A 25,460-nucleotide genomic window follows, 5' to 3' on the forward strand; every position below is an offset into this window, starting at 1 on the left:
AGGAAATTATGTGACACCTTCCAAAAAAAGAACATCAAGAAACAGGGAGCCCAAATGGAGCAGTAAACCAGTATTCTGGATTAGTGAAGGATGAAAGGTGCTCAAAAACTCTGGATACTAGTGAGGGCAGCCAACTAAAATAGGCAGGTGGCCATTACAAACCCATCTCCAGAGCTAACTTACTTAGACTCCTCCTTGGGAGGATGTGGCCTCCAGCCCCAACTTGCTTAGACCCTCCTTGGGAGGGTGTGGCCTCAATCCCCAACTAGCTTAGAGTTTTAACCAAGTTTTATATCAACTACTAGGGTACCTCCTTTTCCCCATTTGTACTGAATGAAGAAGCACATCCTGTACATTATAAAGCGACCTAAATGCAGCACTATGCAAGTACTTCACTAGGTACTCTCGGGTATGATGAGCTGTTTAGCATTAGGAACATGCACTGAGCACACATTGTTAAAGGCCTTATAGCTTTGTTTATAGTAAGCTTGTTACCTTGTTTCTACCTGGCTCTGGGTCTCGCTGTACTGATTTTGTCTTTGTGTTGGTTGCAGCGAGCAAGCTTTGCCAATCATACAGATCCAGCTGCAGCGGGAAACCTCTGACTTTGGAAACCAGATTGACCTCCCACATGGGAATGGCAGCAAGTCATCTGGAGGCCTGCAGAAGACCTTCTCAAAACTGACGTCAAGGTTCACCAAGAAAGTTTCCTGCAGTGGTTCAGGCCATAGCGGGAGCTACTCTGTCCCTCACACCCCTTCCAAGCATGTCTTAACCACTAGCAACTCAGAAGAAAAGGCCAAGCACCCCAATCACACGGATTCCAAGTTACAGAGCATGCTGACCCTCGGGAGCTTCTCCAGGTCCATGGACACTCCTCACCCCTCCCAGAGCACAAACCACCAGCTAGTCAATGGCTTTCTTGTAGATCGCCGAGAGGATCTGTTCAAAGGAGACGAAAAGGACGATAAAGGAATGAACTTGCCTTCTGATCAGGAAATGCAGGACGTCATTGATTTCCTCTCTGGCTTTAACATGGGCAAGTCCCAGCAGACCTCACCTGTGGTCAAAAGAAGAAATTCTGCCACTGCTTCTGTTGTGCCTGAGCAAAAACAAGGAACTGTTAAACCGCCGGCACAAGCAGCAATTCACCCACCTCTGCATCCTCCTCCACAGCAACAGCAGCAGCAAAGCCAGCCTCAGCAGCAACAGCAGCAGCAAGGATTGCTACAACAGCCACCACAGCTGCCGCTGTCCCAGAAGCAGCAGCTTCAGTATTATCAGCATCTGTTCCAGCCAATCGGACCACAGCAGCAACAGCAGCAGCCGCAGCAGCAACAATCGCAGCATCCGCCAGGGAAGTGGCTAAACAGCTCCAGCCAAGCGTCTTCCCAGGCAGTGGGTAGCGGCCTGTCTCCTATTGGTCAGATGAGCCAGTGGAGCAGCCAGGGACCGGACCTCAGTTCAGACTTGTATGGGATGGGGCTGGTGAGCAGTTTCATGGACAACATGATGTCTGAGATGCTAGGACAAAAGACTCAAGGGCCCAGAAATAACACCTGGCCCAACCGTGACCAGAATGAGGGCGTGTTCGGGATGCTTGGAGATATCCTACCTTTCGATCCCGCAGGTATTGTGCTACAATGGTTGGGTTTACTGGAGCAGAATTGTCTTGTAATGTGAAACATTAATTGATGCTGCTTTTAGTTTCCGAGGTTTGGTGGGGTTTTTTGAGGCAGTCACCTCAATACAGTCAGGGTTCTTGTGGAGAAAAAACAACTGGTAAAGAGGTCAGACAATCTGGTCCAAAGAACCGCAGGAGGGAGGTACCGGGAGCCACTAAGTGGAAAAAAATCAAAATAATGTGGATACTCAATGAGGGTCACCTGAAAGGCAAACGCAGCCCAGTTTGTTGAATCCTCCATTAGCTTCAACAATACGTGTCGTCCTATCGCTGCTCACCTCTCGCTCTAGTGCCCGGCATCTCGATCTCCTCACGCCGCATGGTAATCACGTGTCATAGGAGAAGCAGGCACTAGAGCGAGAGGACAACGCACATTGCTGGAGCCTACCACTGTGGATATACTCTCCTGGGAGGCGGGCCCGGTTTTCCATCACAGGATCCTATAGGCACAGATGTCCTGGCACCCTAGACTTTGCCCACCATGAATCCACAAACCCCCGACGAACCATACTGCATATGTGCTGGCTGGCTCAGCTGTCACTTCTCCCTTATTTCCCTTGGCCGTCATAGGTAACTGCTGGTGTCCCTCAGTATTGGGTAGCCAGAGGTACCCGCAGTATTCAGTAGCTAGAGGTGCCCCCAAGTATTAAGTAGCTAGAGGTGCCCCCAAGTATTAGGTAGCTAGAGGTGCCCCTGACTGAAGGGAGATCTGGTCAGTGGAATGCAGAGCTGGGTGAGTAACCTCTCATTCACACTCTCATCAGGACTCTGCGTAGGGGGGGGAAGGGGAGTGAGCCACCTTTCCATTATCAGGCGCCTGTAAGCACGTGCCTATAGTGCCTTATGGTAAATCCGGCCCTGCTGGGAGGTATGTAGGAGGAGAGCCGGTGATGGATAAGAGCGTAGGGAGAACACCGATTTGTACTTTGAAATTTGATCTTAACATTATATAATTATGGACAATTTATGTCACTAGCATGTCACCCCTGACGGTGTACAGTACACTGTTACTAGTGTTTATACTAATGGTAAAGGACCACTGAAGCGAGAGGGATAGGGAAGCTGTCATATTTATTTCTTATTCAACAAAGCACATTTCCTGGCTGTCCCGCTGATCCTCTGCCTGTAATACATTTAGCCATAGCCCCTGAACAAGCATGCTGCAGATCAGGTGTTTCTGACATTATCAGACCTGATGAGATTAGCTGCATGCTTGTTTCTGGTGTTATTCAGATACTACCACAGCCAAATAGATCAGCAGGGCTGCCATGCAACTGGTATTGTTTAACAGGAAATAAATATGTCAGCCTCCATATCCCTCTTACTAAAGTTGTCCTTTAAATGCGATCATTCACGTTTATGACATTATATATTGAAACCCGATTTGCTCACATTTTAAAGGAAACCTAAACCGGGAAAAACATTTTTTTCACTTACCTGGGGCATCTACCAGCCCCATGCAGCCATCCTGTGTCCTCACAGTCACTCATGGCTCTTCCGGTCCCCCGCTGCCAGCTAGTTTCGTTTTTGCCGACGGCCACCATGCGTAACTTTTTACGCATTCCCGCTGGTGCAGGAAGCTATCGCGGACATTAACAAATAAGTTTTTACGCGTTACGGGTGCAATACGTAAAATTTTACGCATTTCACCCATAAAGCGTAAAAATGTACGTGTTAATGTCCGCGATAGCTTCCTGCACCAGCGGGAATGCGCAAAAAGGTACGCATGGCGGCCGGCTGACTCTTAAGTTGGTAAAAACGAAACTAGCTGGCAGTGGGGGACCAGAGGAGCCATGAGTGACTGTGAGGGCACAGGATAGCTGCATAGGGCTGGTAGAGGCCCCAGGTAAGTGAAACTGATTTTTTTGTTTTGTTTCGGTTTCCTTTAAGCACACTTGGATATAAAGAGTAACGCTTCAGTTGCTTGTGCATGGTGTCTGTTGCCATACTATACTGTTTTTGTGTGGCTGAAGTATTTTTGTGCAGGGAAGGGGAGTGAAATAGAAGCCAGTGAAGAAGCATGTGCCAGGGGGCGGTTGGTTGAATCTCGTGACCATATAACCAGCCTGTTTTAGCCTAGTTCAGAGAATGTGCGATATTTTCAGAATTTCCGTTGATACGCAGGAATTTATCCAATAAAGAGAAGCCTCGTGGGCTGCTGACTGGCACTGGCTCACCGATTGTGTTCTATTAACAAGCAGAAGACAGTCTGGATTAAAAGCTTAGTCTGTGGGATAACAGCGGACAAACAGACTGACCGTGTGCTTCCCTCCCTTTCTCTTCCAGTTGGCTCGGACCCTGAATTTGCTCGGTATGTGGCTGGGGTCAACCAAGCTATGCAACAAAAACGGCAAGCACAGCATGTCCGCCGGCCAAGCACCACACGTAGCAACTGGCCCCACCCTGACGACCAGCACAGAACGTGGCCCTTCCCAGAGTATTTCAACGAGGGGTAAGAGCATCGGACTTCCACCAGTCAGTCTTCATGTGATTGGTCAGAAATAGAGCTGGATTTAGGCCCAAGTTATGGCACACTTTTTATTTGCTGAGTAAAACACTAGGGTAAATGAATTATGCATTAAAATGTTTTAAAAAAAAACAAACTATTACCAATTTATAGATTTCTCTGTAACTGCCGTCTGCCTGCTCCCCCCCCCCCCCCCCTCCCACTCACTCAGCAGCTTCACCTCCCTATAGAGAATATGCGGTTAGACTGAAGGGGCGTGGCTTCAGCTGACATAGCAGTCCCCACTCTCCCTGAAGGAGCAGTGGGAGTGAGCAGGCAGCTCTGGGTAACTGAGATCATCAGCTTCTGTGAAGTAATGCAGCAGGTATAGAATGATTATAGTAATGCATTTATTCTGTAAAACTACAGCAATGTTTACAACTTTTTTTTTTTTTTTTTTTTCTTTTATGGAAGCTAATATCAAAATAATGTTTTCTAGATCTAGACCACTGATCTGAAATATTAGTGCTTAGAGTGTACCTAAGGTGAACCTCAGATACAAAAAGAAATACTTACCTAAGAAGCCTCTGGATCCTGTGGAGGGTTCTCACACTGTCCTTTATTCCCTGTCACCAAGAGCCGACCGCCTAAAGATTACCGACTAGGAATTATTGTCAGGCCTTGGGCCGCGCTCCCCTTCAGTACTGTGCGAGTATGGCTATATCGGCTCCGTGCTGCTGTGAAGGTGCAGCCATGCTTGCTCGGGTACAGCAAGGCCGCGCACCGGCTACGTGCTGCTGTGAAGGTGCGGCCATGCTTGCTCGGGTACAGCAAGGCCGCGCGCTGGCTCCGTGCTGCTGTGAAGGTGCGGCCATGCTTGCTCGGGTACAGCGAGGCCACGCGCCGGCTCCGTGCTGCTGTGAAGGTGCGGCCATGCTTGCTCGGGTACAGCAAGGCCGCACGCCAGCTCCGTGCTGCTGTGAAGGTGCGGCCATGCTTGCTCGGGTACAGCAAGGCCACGCGCCGGCTCCGTGCTGCTGTGAAGGTGCGGCCATGCTTGCTCAGGTACAGCAAGGCCGCACGCCAGCTCCGTGCTGCTGTGAAGGTGCGGCCATGCTTGCTCGGGTACAGCAAGGCCACGCGCCGGCTCCGTGCTGCTGTGAAGGTGCGGCCATGCTTGCTCAGGTACAGCAAGGCCGCACGCCAGCTCCGTGCTGCTGTGAAGGTGCGGCCATGCTTGCTCGGGTACAGCAAGGCCACGCGCCGGCTCCGTGCTGCTGTGAAGGTGCGGCCATGCTTGCTCGGGTACAGCAAGGCCGCACGCCAGCTCCGTGCTGCTGTGAAGGTGCGGCCATGCTTGCTCGGGTACAGCAAGGCCGCACGCCGGCTCCGTGCTGCTGTGAAGGTGCGGCCATGCTTGCTCGGGTACAGCAAGGCCGCACGCCAGCTCCGTGCTGCTGTGAAGGTGCGGCCATGCTTGCTCAGGTACAGCAAGGCCGCACGCCAGCTCCGTGCTGCTGTGAAGGTGCGGCCATGCTTGCTCGGGTACAGCGAGGCCACGCGCCGGCTCCGTGCTGCTGTGAAGGTGCGGCCATGCTTGCTCGGGTACAGCAAGGCCGCACGCCAGCTCCGTGCTGCTGTGAAGGTGCGGCCATGCTTGCTCGGGTACAGCAAGGCCGCACGCCAGCTCCGTGCTGCTGTGAAGGTGCGGCCATGCTTGCTCGGGTACAGCAAGGCCCCGCGCCGGCTCCGTGCTGCTGTGAAGGTGCGGCCATGCTTGCTCGGGTACAGCAAGGCCGCGCGCCGGCTCCGTGCTGCTGTGAAGGTGCGGCCATGCTTGCTCGGGTACAGCAAGGCCGCACGCCAGCTCCGTGCTGCTGTGAAGGTGCGGCCATGCTTGCTCGGGTACAGCAAGGCCGCACGCCGGCTCCGTGCTGCTGTGAAGGTGCGGCCATGCTTGCTCGGGTACAGCAAGGCCGCATGCCGGCTCCGTGCTGCTGTGAAGGTGCGGCCATGCTTGCTCGGATACAGCAAGGCTGTGCGCCGGCTCCGTGCTGCTATGAAGTTGCGGCCATGCTTGCTTGGGTACAGCAAGGCCGCGCAGCGGCTCCGTGCTGCTATGAAGGTGCGGCCATGCTTGCTCGGGTGCAGCAAGGCCGCGCGCCGGCTCCGTGCTGCTGTGAAGGTGCGGCCATGCTAGCTCGGGTACAGCAAGGCCGCACGCCGGCTCCGTGCTGCTGTGAAGGTGCGGCCATGCTTGCTCGGATACAGCAAGGCTGTGCGCCGGCTCCGTGCTGCTATGAAGTTGCGGCCATGCTTGCTTGGGTACAGCAAGGCCGCACGCCAGCTCCGTGCTGCTGTGAAGGTGCGGCCATGCTTGCTCGGGTACAGCAAGGCCGCGCGCTGGCTCCGTGCTGCTGTGAAGGTGCGGCCATGCTTGCTCGGATACAGCAAGGCTGTGCGCCGGCTCCGTGCTGCTGTGAAGGTGCGGCCATGCTTGCTTGGGTACAGCAAGGCCGCACGCCAGCTCCGTGCTGCTATGAAGGTGCGGCCATGCTTGCTCGGATACAGCAAGGCTGTGCGCTGGTTCCGTGCTGCTATGAAGGTGCGGCCATGCTTGCTCGGATACAGCAAGGCCGCGCGCTGGCTCCGTGCTGCTATGAAGGTGCGGCCATGCTTGCTTGGGTACAGCAAGGCCGCGCGCCGGCTCCGTGCTGCTGTGAAGGTGCGGCCATGCTCGCTCGGATACAGCAAGGCTGTGAGCTGGCTCCGTGCTGCTATGAAGGTGCGGCCATGCTTGCTCGGATACAGCAAGGCCGCGCGCTGGCTCCGTGCTGCTATGAAGGTGCGGCCATGCTTGCTCGGGTACAGCAAGGCCGCGCGCCGGCTCCGTGCTGCTGTGAAGGTGCGGCCATGCTTGCTCGGGTACAGCAAGGCCGCGCGCCAGCTCCGTGCTGCTGTGAAGGTGCGGCCATGCTTGCTCGGGTACAGCAAGGCCGCGCGCCAGCTCCGTGCTGCTGTGAAGGTGCGGCCATGCTTGCTCGGGTACAGCAAGGCTGTGCGCCGGCTCCGTGCTGCTGTGAAGGTGCGGCCATGCTTGCTCGGGTACAGCAAGGCTGCGCTTGTGCCAGAAAAGGAGAGCTGTCCCAGGCAACGGCGGTGGGGAGGATCCAGAGGCTTCCTTCTCCTAATGTCTGGTACACACCATGCAATTCCCGTCAGATACACGGGTCTAATAGATTATTTCTGACAGATCTGATCTGATTTCCAATCGGACCTGTTGGAAATAATCAATATGATCGATCTGACTGGTATTTGCATGGTGTGTATCAGGCATTAGGTGAATATTTACTTTTTCCCATGTTTGACCATGTTTGAAGCCTCGGGTTCGCCTTCATTTTTCTCTCGTGACCAGAAACAAGTGAGTAGTTTCAGGCTGTGGGTGGGGCTGCTGCCTGGATTGCATCGTCCTGCCGTTCGGACTGCAGCCTATAGCAGTGTGGTCCTAGAAGTGGCCAGTGTCTGGGCCTCCCGACCATTTCATTTAGAAGTGATTTGATATCTGCTAGCTAAGTAGCCACTACACAGGGCTGGGAAAAGATTTGAATTCAGTTTTAAAGGTGTACCGGAGAGTCAATAAAAGGCCAAAGTTGGATACTCTCGTTACTAGGATCATCCAGAGGCTTCCTCCATCCCATGACCTTGCTGTTCAAGCACTGGGTCCACCCATACCTCCTGGACAAGGGCCTGCTGACGGCAGTGCGATTGCACTGTGCAGGAGCCTGGGCCTGTAGCACACAGCCACTAGGATGCTGCTCTTTCCACTGAACACAGGTGGCACTGTGCCACTGTGCAGGTGTGGGCCGTCTTGGGGGTCTCAAGGAGGATGTGGGAAGCCTCTGAGGGATCTAATATCAAGCTTAAAGCAGACCTGAACTCAGAACGTCCTCTCTGCTCTAAAAGATGAGCAATAGCATAATAACCTTTAAACAAAAACATCTATTTGTTACAGCTGATACAAATCCTAAACTAAATCTGCACTGTTTCTACTTCCTGATTCATGGAAGCAGACATATTGTTAACCTCCAGTGCCTTCAAATGGCCTTATCTGCCATCTCTGCCATAGGCAGTCATGTGACACGGGAGAGATCAGATTACAACTTATAATTAGACACAAATGAGGGGGAATTAAACAGGCGAAACTCTCTAAGTACATACAGGGTGCATTCCTCTATGTATTTCTTCAGTCCTGTGCAAGAGTTCAGGTCCACTTTCAGAAAAGTCAACTCACAGGTTTGCTTTAAATGCATGTAAGAAAAAACTGCCTGAAAAACTAAACATGCTTATAGTGAAGCCCAGCTCAATATATAACATTTATGAACTGGATTTAAATGTTTTTTTTTTTTCTAGTAAACATAGTAAATGCTGAATTTTAAAGAGCCACAAGACATTCCTGTGAAGGGATGGGCATGCCGTGTGTGCGAGGGGTGAAGGAACCAGACAAAGCCCCTGCTGCTTGGCGTACATTGTTGTAATGACGAAAGATTGGACGGGGTCAGGAATGGCATGTGCCGCTAGCTCGCAGATACACTATAAATACAGTACCTTGATTGCAGCGGGAATAGTGCCACCTAGAGGACAAGACTAGAAGCTGCATTGCAACACTGCTCATACTTGTGTGTTTCCTGTAAATATATTTATAGTTTTCTATAGCCTGGAGAATCAGTCTGACATCAGTGGATGGCTGTGAAGTGACTTACAGTGTAAAATACTCTTTCTTACTGCAGTCATAGGGACAGATTATTCATAGGGACAGATTAGGGCAGAACACAGGTAGCTAGTCATGGCTGCATTGTGGGGGAAATACTGTATAAAAATAAGGTATGCACACCCACAGTTAAGCAAAAGCCATTAGTGTACCTGGGTGCTAGGTATGGTAAACAGGGCCTGTAGCCCCTAAATCACATAAAATATTATAAACCTGCACACCAAAAGTTGAGTTGCAAAAAATCTTTGTTCACTTTTTTTATATATATATTTAATACAATCACATATACAGACAATATTGCGCAAGCTCAGAATATACACTCTGTCAATAGTATTACATCACAGCAGTATCTTAAACACAATAAGCATTTAAATCCTATACAGCCGTATATGCAGCAAAAGCAGAGCAAAGTGATGCCGGGGATGCCAAAAGATAAACAGCTGTGGTGATAACACAAACAGATCCCGGAGCTGCAGCAAATACAGCACTCCCTGGGCATCCTATGACCCTCTGACGAAGGATCTCTCATCCGAAACGGCGCTGTCAGGGTAATGGACGTTTGATACTCTGCCATAGACTTTGTGCAATCCCGGGCTCCTCAGCTCGCTGTATGTGTGCTCTATAAGGATCTTTATTTGCTGCAGCTCCGGGATCTGTTTGTGTTATCATCACAGCCCCTTATCTTTTGGCATCCCCGGCATCACTTTGCTCTGCTTTTGCTACATATACTGCTGTATATGATTTAAATGCTTATTGTGTTTAAAGATACTGCTGTGATGTAATACTATTGACAGAGTGTATATTCTGAGCTTGTGCAATATTGTCTGTATATGTGATTGTTCACTTTTTTGATATATATTTAATACAAAGATTTTTTGCAACTCAACTTTTGGTGTGCAGGTTTATAATATTTTATGCAATGTGGGGGAAACACATGGGCAGGGGCACAGCTTGAACCTCCACAACCTTTACCTGTTGGGAGGCAAGGCCAGGACCTCTGCTAGCCAATATTTTTCTATTATTTTTGAGGTTCTTTGAGCTTTCGAATCAGGGGCATACCTACATTGTTAGCTCTTAACAAATACAGTAAAACACACATTATTATTTATTGTATTTATAAAGCGCCAACATATTACGCAGCTCTGGACATTAGTTTAGGTTACAGACAATATTTAGGGGGGACATACAGCAAAATGAAAATACAGGAATACAAGAAAAACCAGATCACGCAGCACAGTATGAGTACAAGGTAATGCTTAGTCAGTCACTGGAGGGGAGCATGGAGATTAGGCAAGTTAAGTTCACTCAGATGCATAGCATGGGTGCACAGTAATGGAGGTGCATGATCAGGTAGAACACAAAAGGAGGAGGACCCTGCCCAAAGGCTTACAATCTAAAGGGAGAGGTAAGGACACGAAAGGTAGGGGACCAGAGTTCAGCTGTGGGTTTAGAGCACTTGTGAGGGGTAGTCAGCCAGAGTGAAAAGATGAGTTTTGAGGGCCTTCTTGAAGATGTTGGAGGGGGCTGCCCTAATGGGTGGAGGTAGGGAGTTCCATAGTGTTGGAGCAGTTCTTGAGAAGTCCTGGAGGCGTGCATGGGACTGGGTGATGCGGGGGGCGGTTAGGCGAAGTTCATTGGAAGAGCGAAGTGAGCGGCTAGGTGTGTACCTCTGAGTAAGATTGGAAATGTAGGTTGGGCAGGTTTTGTGGACAGATTTGTAGGTCAGACACCGTATCATGAATCTGATTCTGAACTGGAGAGGAAGCCAGTGGAGGGATCCAAGGAGGGGATTTGCCGTGGTGGAGCGATGGGAGCAATGGATAATTCTGGCTGACGCATTCATAATGGACTGCAGTGGGGCTATTCGGGTCATAGGGAGACTAGACAGAAAGGCATTGCAGTAGTCAAGGCGGTAAATTGAGTGCATGGATGAGGAGTTTGGTGGTGGCAGAGGTCAGGAAAGGTTGAATCTTACAGATGTTACGAAGGTGGAAGTTGCAGGACTTTGTGAGGTTTTGGATGTGGGGAGTGAAGGAGATTGTGGAGTCCAGGGTGAAACCCAGACAGCGGACTTGAGAGGTAGGGCGAATGGTAGTGTGGTTAACAGTGACCTGCACATCTGGGAGGTTCATGGATGGCCGGGGTGGGAAGATCATACATTCTGTTTTGTCTAGATTTAGTTTCAGGAACCTAGCGGACATCCAGGAGGAGATGGCTGATAGGCAGGAAGGGACTTTGTCCATGGTAGTGGTGGATATGTCAGGGGTGTGGAGGTAGATCTTGGTGTCGTCTGCATACAGATGATAGTTAAAACCCACGGAGGAGATAACCTTGCCAATGGAGGATGTGTGTAGGGTGCCAAGGACCGAGCCTTGGGGGACTCCCACCGAGAGGTGGTTAGGGGTGGACGGGGGGTGGACGGGGGGGGGGGGGTTAAACAGGGTAGTGAGGACTGGGGCCAATTCCGTGAAGTGACCCAGAACTCTGTTAGGGCCTGAGCCCACTAATTCAGTTGTGCGCAGTTGTGTCTGCTTTTCAGCAACACATCAATGTTACAGATGCTGAAAAGCGGACACAACTGCGTACAACTGAGCACAACTGCGTTAGTGGGCTCAGGCCCTTAAAGGGAATTTGTAACAAGAAAACAACCCCTGGGGGTACTTACCTCGGGAGGAGAAAGCCTCTGGATCCTAATGAGGCTTCCCCCATCCTCCTAACCCTGAGGGATCCAGTGCTGTCTCCCCCGAAAATACGGCCACCAAGGATGTCTGCTGTGGCACAGATGCAGTAACACCTGCAATATTTACCTTCTGCGATCCTGCGCAGGTGCAGTAGCAGTTCTACTGTGCCTGCGCAGTAGAGCTGACACAATCGGGCTCAGCTATTTCCGCCCTATCGGAAAGCCGCTACACCAGCGCAGGATCATGGTAAGTAAATATTTACCTCGCCGGTGTTCGGGGGTTGCCAGCGCTGGATCCTGGAGGGTGAAAGAGGATGGGGGAAGCTTTATTAGGATCCAGAGGCTTCCCCCTCCCGAGGTAAGTGTCATACGCCCCCTACTGTCCAGACTGCTCAATGCCTCACAATCTATTTCAACGCACAGACAATCCAAGATTGTTGATTCAATCAGTGTGCTGAAACCAACGGAATTGGGCAACCAGACAGGCCAGAGGGGAATGTGGGAGAAACACAAACACTTAAGTACGCAATAATTCAGGTACAGGGCTGCCACCACCTCTGTAGAAGGACAGAGGACCTGCTGACTATTCTAAACCTGCGTATGAAAATTGTTGAAACACTCTGGTCTGACTAAGAACAAGACAATACTTCAGGTAGCGAATCTTCAAAAAGGCTAAAATTCTTTCTGCGGTGCTTAAAGTGTACCAGAGATGAAAAAAAAAAAGTTTTATACATACCTGGGGCTTCCTCCAGCCCCATGCACACGGATTGCTCCTACGCCACCCGCCTCCGCTGCCTGCAGCTTCGGTATCCGGTCCCCTTAGTTCTGCGCAAGAGGAAGTGCGCTCTCTACGTATCTCTCTAGTGGCCGCCGAAAAGATACGTATAAGCAGAGCAATAATGTGGTCTATGTTAAGAGGTTGTGTAGTGATTAATGAGGATATATTTACTTATGTGGTTTAAGTAAATTGGTGCGATCTTGTCTTGCAGTGATGTGATAAACAGCAGCTGGACAGGTGCTCAGGGAGACTCTGCCAGTTCCAGTGATGAGACCTCTTCTGCCAATGGAGACAGCCTATTCTCTATGTTCTCAGGTCCAGATCTCGTTGCTGCAGTTAAACAAAGGAGGTGAGTGAAGTCACATGACTGGGAGGAGTGTCACATGACTGGGAGGAGTATCTCCAGCAGCTCAATGTAAAAAAAGATCCTTTTTGGAAGGAGAGGGCGAGTACAAAGCCCGATTGTGCTAGTAATAGCAGACCAATGATGTATTCATCACTCATCTTGGTTCATCTACCATATAAACCTAAAAAATATCAGTATCCAAAAAGAACAAAGACCTCAGAGGGCTTCTGAAATGACATTGTGTGTAAAAATCTATTTGAATTGCCAACTCTTAATACTTATTACAAAAGTGTGAAGTCATTGTTGTTCTTGAGAGGTGTATGGATGCTGCCATATTTATTTCCATTTAAGCAATACCAGTTACCTGGCTATCCTGCTGATCCTCTGCCTCTTATACTTTCAGCCATAGACCTTGAACAAGCATGCAGCAGATCAGGTGTTTCTGACAATTTTGACAGATATGACAAGATTAGCTGCATGCTTGTTTCTGGTGTGATTCAGCCACTACTTCAGCCAAATAGATCAGCAGGGCTGCCAGGCACCTGGTATTGCTTAAAAGGAAATAAATATGGCAGCCTCCATACACCTCTCACTACAGTTCTCCTTTAAAGAAAACCTGAACTGAAATTAAAAGTCAAAATCCACATACACAGGTCATACTTACCTCCTGTGTAGTCTACTCCTCAATCTATTTTTCCTCTCCTGCGTCCTGTTTGTCCACTGTGATCAATGGAATTCTCCGTCCTCCATTTTGAAAATAGCCATTACACCATAACAGCTTCCTGGTCAGCACACAGTTAAACTGTAACATCGCCCACTTGAGCCATAGGGAAACATGGACACATCAGTTCTCCTCTCAGCTGTAACTGACAGCAACTGATATATTTCAGTTCTGACAAAATGTTGTCAGAACTGGAAGGGATCAATGTAAGAAGAAAATGGTGAGCTTCTGAGAGGAACTGATGGCAAGGTAACTATGTAATGTTCATTTGAAGTTACCTCATGTGTTTATTTTAAATAATTTTACTCAGTACAGGTTCTCTTTAAGGTGCCTTCATATACCTTACCTTAGTCCAGGGTGCTGTGTATGCCATACTCTCAAACTCATTAAAATCTGGTTCTAAGCCAGTGATCCTATCCCCCTCCTCCTCCCCCAATTTCTGTCAACTTCCAGGTGGCTGTTGTAGTGCCCGCCCCGTTGGACAGAAAGTTGGCAGTACGGTGATGGGTGGGCATTGTAGTTACAATATAATAACTATGATGTTGGCTTGATGAAGGCCTACCATCAGCAGCTGGATTCCACAATTTATGAAATCTTGCATTGTGGAGGCACCACGGGGGAAGTGTGATGTCATCTGGATTTATAATGTCTGCGGCAGATGGTTGAAACTGAGAGAGATCTCACTTGTGAAATTTTAGAGAAATGCGAGGAGCCAGCATGAGACTCGGGTTTTAGAGTAACATAATACGACTAAAATGCCAATTTCTGTTGGAGTTTAATGAATTCTAATGTAATTAACTGAAGAATTGAAGGGCCGGGGGCTGGAACGGAAGAGCCGGGGCCGAGATTGTCTGGTTGAGGCGTGTCACCTGCATTATTTTTGTTATTATATGTATAAAAAATCACTTAAAAAAACCTCTTATTTTGTTTATCGCCAGAAAACACAGCAGTGGTGAGCAGGAAGCAAACGCGTTACCATCACCGCCTCTCCTCTCCACGGTAGACGATCTTAACCAGGTGAGGCTGCATAGAGTGTTCATTGTCCACCAATGTCAGTCACGTGGCTGGGGCAAACAATCTGCCACGTGATACAAATCACATGTGGGCGTATGGTTCTTAAAAGTTTTGGAAAATAGTGGAGATAGGAGGCTTGTCTTTCAGCAGGTCAATCAGTCTGTAGTAGAAACAAAACAAACACAGAACATTTATATCGCGCTTTTCTCCTGGCGGACTCAAAGCGCCAGAGCTGCAGCCACTAGGACACGATCTATAGGCAGTAGCAGTGTTAGGGAGTCTTGCCCAAGGTCTCCTACTGAATAGGTGCTGGCTTACTGAACAGGCAGAGCCAAGATTCGAACCCTGGTCCCCTGTGTCAGAGGCAGAGCCCTTAACCCTTACACTTTCCAGCCAAAAGAAAATTTGGAGGGGTTATAGAACTCAGCAGTTAAAGTGAACTTCTACTTTAGTTGATTACTTTAATTATCACGCTAGCTATGTTCACATCCTCAGAAAGCTGCTTGGCGATAGTCTTGTAGCCCAGTCCAGCCTTGTGCAGGTCTACAGTCTTGTGCCCAACATCATTGGACAGCTCTTTGGTCTTGGCCGTGGTGGCTAGTTTGGAATCTGATTGATTGCTTCTGTGGACAGGTGACTTCTATACAGGTCCTGTAACAAGGTGGGATTAGGAGCGTTCCATTAGGCTTTGTTCACATAAATCACCAGCACAATTGAGCTTTTTTAAAGCGCTTTTCTAAGCACTTTTGCTCAGCGATGCTTTTTTTTCACTTCCTGACGTCAGGAAGTGAACTCTTTTACCCATAAATGAATAAATACAATGTATTTATTCATAAAAGCTCTCAGGAAATCACTTTACAAAGCGCTTTTTTCAAGTGCTTTGCGATTTCCCTATACCTTCCATTGAGCTGAAGCGCTCAGAAAATGGTATATGTAGCGTGTTTGCGATTTCTAGAAAATCGAAACTCTTACATGTGAACACTGTCATAGGAAATCATTGCACAAGTGCTTTTAGGGCGATTTGAAAAATCGCCAGTGCTTAAAAAAATTAGCAAACGCTCATAGTGTGACCGAGCCCTAACAGAGGCTAAATCCGCAAACGCTCATAGTGTGACCGAGCCCTAACAGAGGCTAAATCCGCAAACGCTCATAGTGTGACCGAGCCCTAACAGAGGCTAAATCCGCAAACGCTCATAGTGTGACCGAGCCCTAACAGAGGCTAAATCAGCAAACGCGCATAGTGTGACCGAGCCCTAACAGAGGCTAAATCGGCAAACGCTCATAGTGTGACCGAGCCCTAACAGAGGCTAAATCAGCAAACGCTCATAGTGTGACCGAGCCCTAACAGAGCCTAAATCCGCAAACGCTCATAGTGTGACCGAGCCCTAACAGAGCTAAATCAGCAAACGCTCATAGTGTGACCGAGCCCTAACAGAGGCTAAATCAGCAAACGCTCATAGTGTGACCGAGCCCTAACAGAGGCTAAATCAGCAAACGCTCATAGTGTGACCGAGCCCTAATAGGCTAAATCAGCAAACGCGCATAGTGTGACCGAGCCCTAACAGAGGCTAAATCGGCAAACGCTCATAGTGTGACCGAGCCCTAACAGAGGCTAAATCAGCAAACGCTCATAGTGTGACTGAGCCTTAACAGAGGCTAAATCAGCAAACGCTCATAGTGTGACCGAGCCCTAACAGAGGCTAAATCCGCAAACGCTCATAGTGTGACCGAGCCCTAACAGAGGCTAAATCAGCAAACGCTCATAGTGTGACCGAGCCCTAACAGAGCCTAAATCCGCAAACGCTCATAGTGTGACCGAGCCCTAACAGAGGCTAAATCCGCAAACGCTCATAGTGTGACCGAGCCCTAACAGAGCTAAATCAGCAAACGCTCATAGTGTGACCGAGCCCTAACAGAGGCTAAATCAGCAAACGCTCATAGTGTGACCGAGCCCTAATAGGCTAAATCAGCAAACGCGCATAGTGTGACCGAGCCCTAACAGAGGCTAAATCAGCAAACGCTCATAGTGTGACCGAGCCCTAACAGAGGCTAAATCAGCAAACGCTCATAGTGTGACCGAGCCCTAATAGGCTAAATCAGCAAACGCGCATAGTGTGACCGAGCCCTAACAGAGGCTAAATCAGCAAACGCTCATAGTGTGACTGAGCCTTAACAGAGGCTAAATCAGCAAACGCTCATAGTGTGACCGAGCCCTAACAGAGGCTAAATCCGCAAACGCTCATAGTGTGACCGAGCCCTAACAGAGGCTAAATCAGCAAACGCTCATAGTGTGACCGAGCCCTAACAGAGCCTAAATCCGCAAACGCTCATAGTGTGACCGAGCCCTAACAGAGGCTAAATCCGCAAACGCTCATAGTGTGACCGAGCCCTAACAGAGCTAAATCAGCAAACGCTCATAGTGTGACCGAGCCCTAACAGAGGCTAAATCAGCAAACGCTCATAGTGTGACCGAGCCCTAACAGAGGCTAAATCAGCAAACGCTCATAGTGTGACCGAGCCCTAACAGAGGCTAAATCAGCAAACGCTCATAGTGTGACCGAGCCCTAACAGAGCCTAAATCAGCAAACGCTCATAGTGTGACCGAGCCCTAACAGAGGCTAAATCAGCAAACGCTCATAGTGTGACCGAGCCCTAACAGAGCCTAAATCAGCAAACGCTCATAGTGTGACCGAGCCCTAACAGAGGCTAAATCAGCAAACGCTCATAGTGTGACCGAGCCCTAACAGAGGCTAAATCAGCAAACGTTCATAGTGTGACCGAGCCCTAACAGAGGCTAAATCAGCAAACGCTCATAGTGTGACCGAGCCCTAACAGAGGCTAAATCAGCAAACGCTCATAGTGTGACCGAGCCCTAACAGAGGCTAAATCAGCAAACGCTCATAGTGTGACCGAGCCCTAACAGAGGCTAAATCAGCAAACGCTCATAGTGTGACCGAGCCCTAACAGAGGCTAAATCAGCAAACGCTCATAGTGTGACCGAGCCCTAACAGAGGCTAAATCAGCAAACGCTCATAGTGTGACCGAGCCCTAACAGAGGCTAAATCAGCAAACGCTCATAGTGTGACCGAGCCCTAATAGGCTAAATCAGCAAACGCTCATAGTGTGACCGAGCCTTAACAGAGCCTAAATCCGCAAACGCTCATAGTGTGACCGAGCCCTAACAGAGGCTAAATCAGCAAACGCTCATAGTGTGACCGAGCCCTAACAGAGGCTAAATCAGCAAACGCTCATAGTGTGACCGAGCCCTAACAGAGGCTAAATCAGCAAACGCTCATAGTGTGACCGAGCCCTAATAGGCTAAATCAGCAAACGCTCATAGTGTGACCGAGCCTTAACAGAGCCTAAATCCGCAAACGCTCATAGTGTGACCGAATCCTAACGGAGGCTAAAGACACCTGGGGGAGCCTTGAATCTTGCTGGTTGAGGCCTCTTGCACACTGCAAGTGATTCCGATTCAGATTCCGCTTTTTAATCAGTTTTTACATCCGATTCCGATTTGCAATTTGCTCCCTGCACACTGCAAATCGGAATCTGAATCGGATGTAAAAACTGATTAAAAAGCGGAATCTGAATCGGAATCACTTGCAGTGTGCAAGAGGCCTGAAAGTGGATCAAATCCTTATTTCACTTACAGGGCCGGTTCAAGTAACAATTGGGCCCTAGGGCAAAATTAGCCTGTGGGGCCCCCAACAGACACCCCTGAACCAAAAAGCATCATTAGAGGCCCTTTGTTGCAGCCAAATTTCCCTCCTGGGCCCCTGATCTGGCTGCTGACCCTCCCCCAATCACCTCCCAACTTAACAGACTCTGCAGAGTCCCTGGGGAGCAACCGTTAAGATGGGGGAGGGACACCTTGGGGGCCCCTACAGGCTCTGGGGCAACTGCCCATTTTTTCCTATGGTAGCTCCGGCCCTGTTCACTTATTACTGTGCACATTAAGTTCGGACTTTGGGGCGCTGGGTTTTGAGGGTTGTTTTGTCACTAGTCTGTTTCTCACAGCTATGCTACAATACTTCTATCATTACAGTTGTAGACTGGGCATTTCTTGGCCAGAAAGCAAGTAAAATCAGCAGGGGATCAAAAACGTATTTCTCTCGCTGTGTGTATTTACTGTATGCTGAAATACTATAAATTCCCTTTGATATTATTTCCTGTTTTTTTTTTTTTTTTTTTTTTTAGGAGAACAAAACCAAAACATGGCCGCCTAAGGCTCCTTGGCAACACACCTCCCCTCTCTCCAATACACTGCCCAATCAGAGCTCTTCGTTGTACCACATGACAAATCCTGTGAGCCAGTGGAACGATACAATGCAAATCCTCCAGTCACCTGTCTGGTCCACAGCCAATGAGTGCGCTCCGCCTACTGGGATCTCCTCGACCTACGCGTATGCACAGCAGCCGTCTCAGCAAGCGAACAAGGGCTTTAAATCCTTCCAGATGAAGCATGAGCGCCGCCCCTCCTACCTGCACCAGTTCTGACCGGATACGCGGACCACGCTCTGCAGCTTCGCGAGAGGGGGGGTTACTGATCTCAAACTTTTGGGGGTTTGAGTTAAAACCAGTTTTGGGGTGTTTTGGTTCTAATCCTGTGGTGAGAAAAATAGATTTATAACTTTTTTGACATGACAGCAGTGTCTTCACAAACCCGCGTTCCTCCATGTTCACCGGATTCACCTGTTACTGGCGTCCGATGTGCTGTGTGCATCTGTCGTGATACTTCCGCCGCCTGCAGCAAAGCCTCGACCTGCCGGAGGTCCAGGCCAAACATTACTTCCTTCCCCTGCAGTCAGCTTGTAGGTGTCCAGTGTTGTAGGTCACTGTGGTCATATAGGGATTTCCAGGGCTGGACAAATCTGTGTTTGGACATTGTTTGCAAAAAAAAAAAAAAAATGTTTTGCAGCCAGTAGAAGCACGGGATCCCTGGTTCCTTGAACTAATTAATAACTGCCCACAGATTTGATGGTGGGATTTATTTGTTAAAGGGAGCCTAAAGTGAAAGTAACGTTCACAGCTGAACTTACCTGCGGCTTCTTCTACTGGTCCCTCACCTCCGCTCCGCTCTGTTCCATACATGCCGTTTTCTCCGAAAGCCGCATGCGCAGCCCCGGGCCCTGCTACTACAGTTTGTAAAACTTGCAACTGTGCATGCGCTGAACACTCCCGACCACAGTAATCTGTGACTGGCTGAGTCGGCTAGCTTTGGGAGGGGCACTGCTGATGAATGTAAAAGAGCGGAACAATAGCGAGGGAGCAGTATGACTACAGAGGGCTGGAAGATCCCCAGGTAAGTTCAACTGGGCACTTTACTGTCACATTCACATTCGGTTCCCTGTAAGCTTGCTTTTTTTTTTTTTTTTTTTTTTGCATATCTGCTCCCCTGTCATCTGCACAAATTAAGTAGCACATGTCTGCATTAATAATGCCCAAGTCCTTTTTTTCTGTTTTCAGATCCCCAGAATGCTGGGCGCAACGTCTTTGTCTCGGACGTCCCTCAGACTTGTGGGCTGTTATTTCAGGACACCTTGGGCATTGTTAGGTGGGTGCAAGGTAGTAAAACTAGCTCAGGTTCACCCCTTTGCTCAAGGGCATATCTCAATAACAGCGCCTCTAGAGAGAGAGTTTTTTCTGACCTGCCTTTTCAGCAGCTATGCAAGCTTGGGTCAGGGGACAATGCAAGGGAGGGTTATGCAAATCTCTAATAACTGCAGGATCTAATTAAACACATTGCATTTAGACCCAGGCGCTCAGACTTAAGAGACACTGAAGCGAAAAAAAATTATGATATAAGGAATTGGTTGTGTAGTACGGATAATTACTAGAACATTAGTAGCAAAGAAAATATTCTCATTTTTATTTTCAGTTAAATAGTATTTTTGTTTTTATAACATTGCATCATTCTCTAATATTTGCAGTTTACACACTACTCTGCATTCTAAATGATTTCACAGAGCAGGCTAGTGAGCTTTTGAACTGTCCTCTGCAGAAGGAAAAAAACAATACAGTGACTGACACTTGAGATAATAAGCTTCAGAAGACCGAGCTCTCTGCGTCTTTGAAAGTCGTGGAGCTCAATGGCTCTTTTTCATAGATAACAACTGGAGTTTCTTTACTCTTCTTGTACTGGAAACAATATTAGAGTTATGTCTCTGCTGCTAATGTTTTATTTCTTAGCTGTACTACGCATACAAATAATCAAATTATATCATATATTTTTTTCGCTTCAGTGTCTCTTTAAGCCTGGCAGCAGCCTAAGACTGGACAGCATCCAGTTACTGTGACGTGAGTGAAACTATAGAAAAACCTTTCTTTACCCAATGGACTCGTAACATTTTAAAAAGTTACCTTCAAACCCTTTTAGTCTTCATGTCACATGACCTGCCCCCTGAGCACGTCGGGTGACTGAAAGGCCCTGCATTCTATGAAAGATGTAGCACCTCGTTTGTTGATTTACAAAAGCATACGTGTCCCAGAGAGGCATAGTGACTGTTGGGAACAAAAGCTCCTGAGTGCAGGGAGTATTTCTTGTGAGGAATTGGACTGTAACGCTATCGAGATTTTCAGCTTCATTTTAGACCTTGTTAGGTGTAGTTAGAACCCCTCAAGTTTTCATTGCTGTTTGTGTTCTCTGGGTTTTCTGAGCCAGCCATATTGATTGGAGGCGAGAGAAATCGTGTCAGCAGAAACACAGACCGCTATAAAAACTCAAATTCTCAAACTAAAATGTTTATCGCTGTGACTCGAGAAATGAGGATAAACCTCCAGAAACCATAAAATATTTAGTAATTCTTTCACGTATGCATCACCAACTATACATTGTTGCTTCACCTAAATGAAGAACTATGGATAAATGAAAGTGTCAAGGAATGCTCACTAAGGCAAGGGCAGGGGATGTGAAGAAATCCACGTTATAGTGTATAAACTGTTTAACATATCTTAGGCTCCCCAAAATTTGTAGGATCTCAGTAGAATTTGGTAAATGTGTGGAGGTGTTTTCTCCCCTCTCGGTTAACTGTTTTTCTCTAAGCAGCAAGAATTTATCACAAGCAGAGAAGGTCACTTAGATAACTTAAAATGTACCTGAGCTGAAAAAAAATAAAAAAGATTTATACATACCTGGGGCTTCCTCCAGCCCCATCCACTCGGATCGCTCCCACGCCACTGTCCTCCGCTGCCTGCAGTTTCGGGAACTGAGTCCGGTCACTTATGTCAGTCGGAGCCCGTCTACGCAGGAGTAGTGCGCTGTTTGTGCTTCTCCTGCGTAGACGGCCTCCGACTGACGTAAGTGACAGGACCCGGTTCCCGATGCTGCGGGCAGCGGAAGATGACGGTGTGGGAGCGATCTGAGTAGATGGGGCTGTTTGTTTTCAGCTCTGAGTCCCTTTAAGAGATAAAGCTAACTGTGCAGCCCTCTGATCCTACTAATTTCACAGGAAAAAAAGTTGGAGAAAATTAAGACAATTATGAAACTTAAAGAACAAACTTTCAGGATAATATGAAAATAAATATCTAATATTTTTGGATTCCCGCCTGGTCGCAACAATATATAAGACTGGAGATGCACATAGCTAATAGAACCACAGTGAACACAGAACAGGGCTATGGAAAAGTTTTACACGGCTAGTACCCGTACATTCCCTCACTTAGATGACACTTGGGGCAGGTAATCCATGAAAAGGGTGATCAGGGATGGTAGATCTGTTCAGAGTGGGGGGGGGGGGGGAAATCATGTGACACGAATCTATGGAGGGCAGAGGCTTGACTGATTTCTGTTAGAGTCTGAGTCAGGAATGGTAGAATACTGGTAAGTGCAATGTGATCAGGTTTCAGTTGGGGAGGGAGTTTGGGATCGATCACTTGCTGCATTTGGGCTCCGTATAGCTAGGTTAACTCCTCAACTTCTGGAGGTCCGATTATTAAATGGAGATGGTAGGGTTAGTTCTGAAATTGTGCTGTACTTCTAGACACGATAAAGAATCAGGTGACAGCCCCCATCTATGAACAGTAGCAGACCGCCATGCAGCGCTCTGGCTGTTTTTCAGGGCTGTGGAGTCGGTAAAAAAAACCTCAGAATCCTCCTTTTATAAAACCTCCGACTCCAGGTACCCAAAATTACTCCAATTCCTTAGTCTAATTTTTACTATGGATCTGGTTCTAAAATCACCCGACTCCTCAGTTTATTGAAACCACCGACTTCGACTTCAGTTACCCAAAATTGCTTTGCCTCAGACTGCACAGCCCTGCTGTTTTTATTTATTTTTTTCTGCTTATTTTTTCTTGCTTTCAGCAAGTGAGATGTTTTATTTATAAGACAGATCTATGATCAAGCCCTTTGTTGCAATTGTGTGGGGAGCAGCACATGGATAAGAGTCCAGGGAGGGGTGGTCCGTGTGTCTGGGAGGGGCGGTCCGTGTGTCTTAGGAGGGGCGGGTCCGTGTGTCTGGGGAGGCGCGGGTCCGTGTGTCTGGGGAGTGGCGGGTCCGTGTGTCTGGGGAGTGGCGGGTCCGTGTGTCTGGGGAGTGGCGGGTCCGTGTGTCTGGGGAGTGGCGGGTCCGTGTGTCTGGGGAGGGGCGGGTCCGTGTGTCTGGGGAGGGGCGGGTCCGTGTGTCTGGGGAGGGGCGAGTCCGTGTGTCTGCAGAGAACAAATAGGTGCTGCCGAGACAGTCGTCATGTAAAACACTAAATCCAGTCAGCTATGTGTAGGAGACAAAAAGCCCATTTTCTAAGAAGAGATTGCCAAACACCAAACTCTGCCTATATAGCCCAGTACACACGATACAATTTTCCATCAGATCAACCGATAATCTGATAAGTTGCATCGTGTGTAGCTGTCCAAATGCTCCCGATCGATAATGCAATCAATTTTGCATACTAAAATCAATTGCGTGATCGATCGCGATCTGATCGGACCAGTCGGAAATTATCCAATTGATCCATCGATCTGATGGAAAATTGTACCGTGCGTAACCAGCTTTAGGCCCAGTGCACACCAAAACCGCTAGCAGATCCGCAATATGCTAGCGGTTTTGGGAGCTGATTTCAGAGCGATTCTAGGTATGTTTAGAGAGGTTTTCTAAACATACCTAGCGGTTTTGGGTGCGTTTTTGTGTAGCAGATTACACATATTGTTACAGTAAAAGCTGTTACTGAACAGCTACTGTAACAAAAATGCCTGGCAAACCGCTCTGAAGTAGCGTTTTTCAGAGCGGTTTGCGTTTTTCCTATACTTTACATTGAGGACGAAACGCTTCAGAAAACCGCAAACGCGCAGCAGGAGGCGTGTTTGCGGCTTGGCAAAAACCGCAAACCGCCGGTGTGCACCATCCCATTGCAATACATTAGACAAGCGTTTTTATAGGTGGATGCGGCCGGCGGATCGCTCCAAAAACCGCTCAGTGTGCACTGGGCCTTAGTGAGTAACAGCCGTCAGCCAAGGGCCGTGTGAAATAAACACTTGTATCTGCAATCTCCCCCCCCCCATTTGGAACTGAACATGGATCTGCAGTAGACATTTCTCCAATATATTCTACACACCATACAATTTTCAATCGGGAATATGATTGAACCTGGGAAAAAATATCCATCCAGCCTGCTGTTTACTAATCAAGAAGAGCGATCCTCTTCTCGATTGGAAGCAGATCGAACATGCTGAAAAATATTGATTGAAATACTGACTGTCGTTCCATGTGTACGTCCTTCATTTTCAATCGATATCGGAAAGCTGATTCGTATTTTTAGAATGACATACGTGTGTACTCTAGCTTTCCTCTATATCCGATCAATGTCAGATCGGAATATCCAGCTGATCACTCTCTCCCATAGGATCTGAACTGAAAATTGCATGGTGTGTACCCAACTTAATAAGAGTCTCTCTCAGCTGGCATGAGATATGGGTGGAGGCTGCACACAGACCAATGAGCTCAGTACGAGTTTTGTCACCGAGACAAGCAAAAAGGGCGCTGGACATTTGGGGGCCACCATAGACTGTAATGTGAATTACCGCTATGATGGTGCTCAGAAGGGATTTTGGGCAATGGCAAAAGACAGTCCAAATTATGAAAAATACAGTGCAATTCAGCCACCAACAAAAGCTGGCAGACTATTTGCCTCTTTTCCCTGAGTCCATGGCAGCCTGGAGGGGGAATAGTAATTAGCTCAGACAGGAAATTAACAAAAGCGAGCTGTTTTTTGGCTTCGCCATGCGCCCACATTTCCCGGCGCCATTATTGCATGTATGCAGCTTTGTCATACCAGTAGCAGTTTGAATCTCCCCCAAGAACTTGTTTTGCAGCAACCGTAAACTAAGGTGCTATGTGCAGATCTGCTGCTGTTCTACAGTACAAGTCTGTGGAGATTTACCTTGCTGCTGGTATGACATCATTTTGGATAACAGGGATGTCAGAGAGATATTGCTGCTACTGATCTCTGCATGTGTGACCCAGACCTAACGCTTTGCTGGATAATATCGTTGTTAAAGGTTGTTTAGTGTGCAGACCTCTCCAAAAAGGATCCCACAGTTTAAGCACCATATGGTGTGTTCAGCCGGGAGACCAATGCCTCTACGCCATTTATATTTTCCCAGAATCCTCCACCCTGGCCCAAATGGGGCAAGAAAATCTTATGACCACGGTCAACCTAAGCTGTCCGCAAACCATTTTCACTCTTGAGGTATTTTTGTTTAATATATGGAGAATGTCCAGGGCCGAGAGGCACATTTTGTGAAAGAAATGTAAAGAGCTTCCTAAACTTGCCATTTTGTGCATTTATTGGAAGCATTAGTGCCTCTATGACAGCCCACAGGACAGCGTCCATAAGAATAGAGGAGTCATTCTTACAAAATAAAGGTGCCCATTAGTGGTGGGATTTTTAGCAAATAATCGTAATTTCAATCAGACCACTCGGATCCCAAACAACCTTAACCTTTTCAACTTAAAGTGGACCTGAAGTGAAGGAAAACAGAGAAATGCACCCTGTATGTATTTAGAGAGAAGAGCTTGTCTAATTC

The 25,460-nt window shown here is 48.2% G+C and overlaps 1 protein-coding gene across 2 annotated transcripts in view; it reads left to right on the forward strand.

Moving 5' to 3' along the window:
- GARRE1 (granule associated Rac and RHOG effector 1) overlaps nucleotides 1–19,084 on the forward strand; it is a 152,444-nt gene extending 133,360 nt beyond the window's left edge. For both annotated transcript variants that reach the window (XM_068261755.1, XM_068261756.1), the window contains 5 exons: nucleotides 555–1,630; nucleotides 3,971–4,136; nucleotides 12,568–12,705; nucleotides 14,362–14,440; nucleotides 18,638–19,084. In XM_068261755.1, the coding sequence (XP_068117856.1) occupies nucleotides 555–1,630; nucleotides 3,971–4,136; nucleotides 12,568–12,705; nucleotides 14,362–14,440; nucleotides 18,638–18,937 (1,759 nt within the window). In that variant the 3' untranslated portion in view covers nucleotides 18,938–19,084. The remainder of the gene's footprint in view (nucleotides 1–554; nucleotides 1,631–3,970; nucleotides 4,137–12,567; nucleotides 12,706–14,361; nucleotides 14,441–18,637) is intronic.
- The last annotated feature ends 6,376 nt before the right edge of the window (nucleotides 19,085–25,460 follow it).

The sequence above is a fragment of the Hyperolius riggenbachi genome, chromosome 11 (genome assembly GCF_040937935.1).
Source record: "Hyperolius riggenbachi isolate aHypRig1 chromosome 11, aHypRig1.pri, whole genome shotgun sequence".
Lineage (NCBI taxonomy): Eukaryota > Metazoa > Chordata > Amphibia > Anura > Hyperoliidae > Hyperolius > Hyperolius riggenbachi.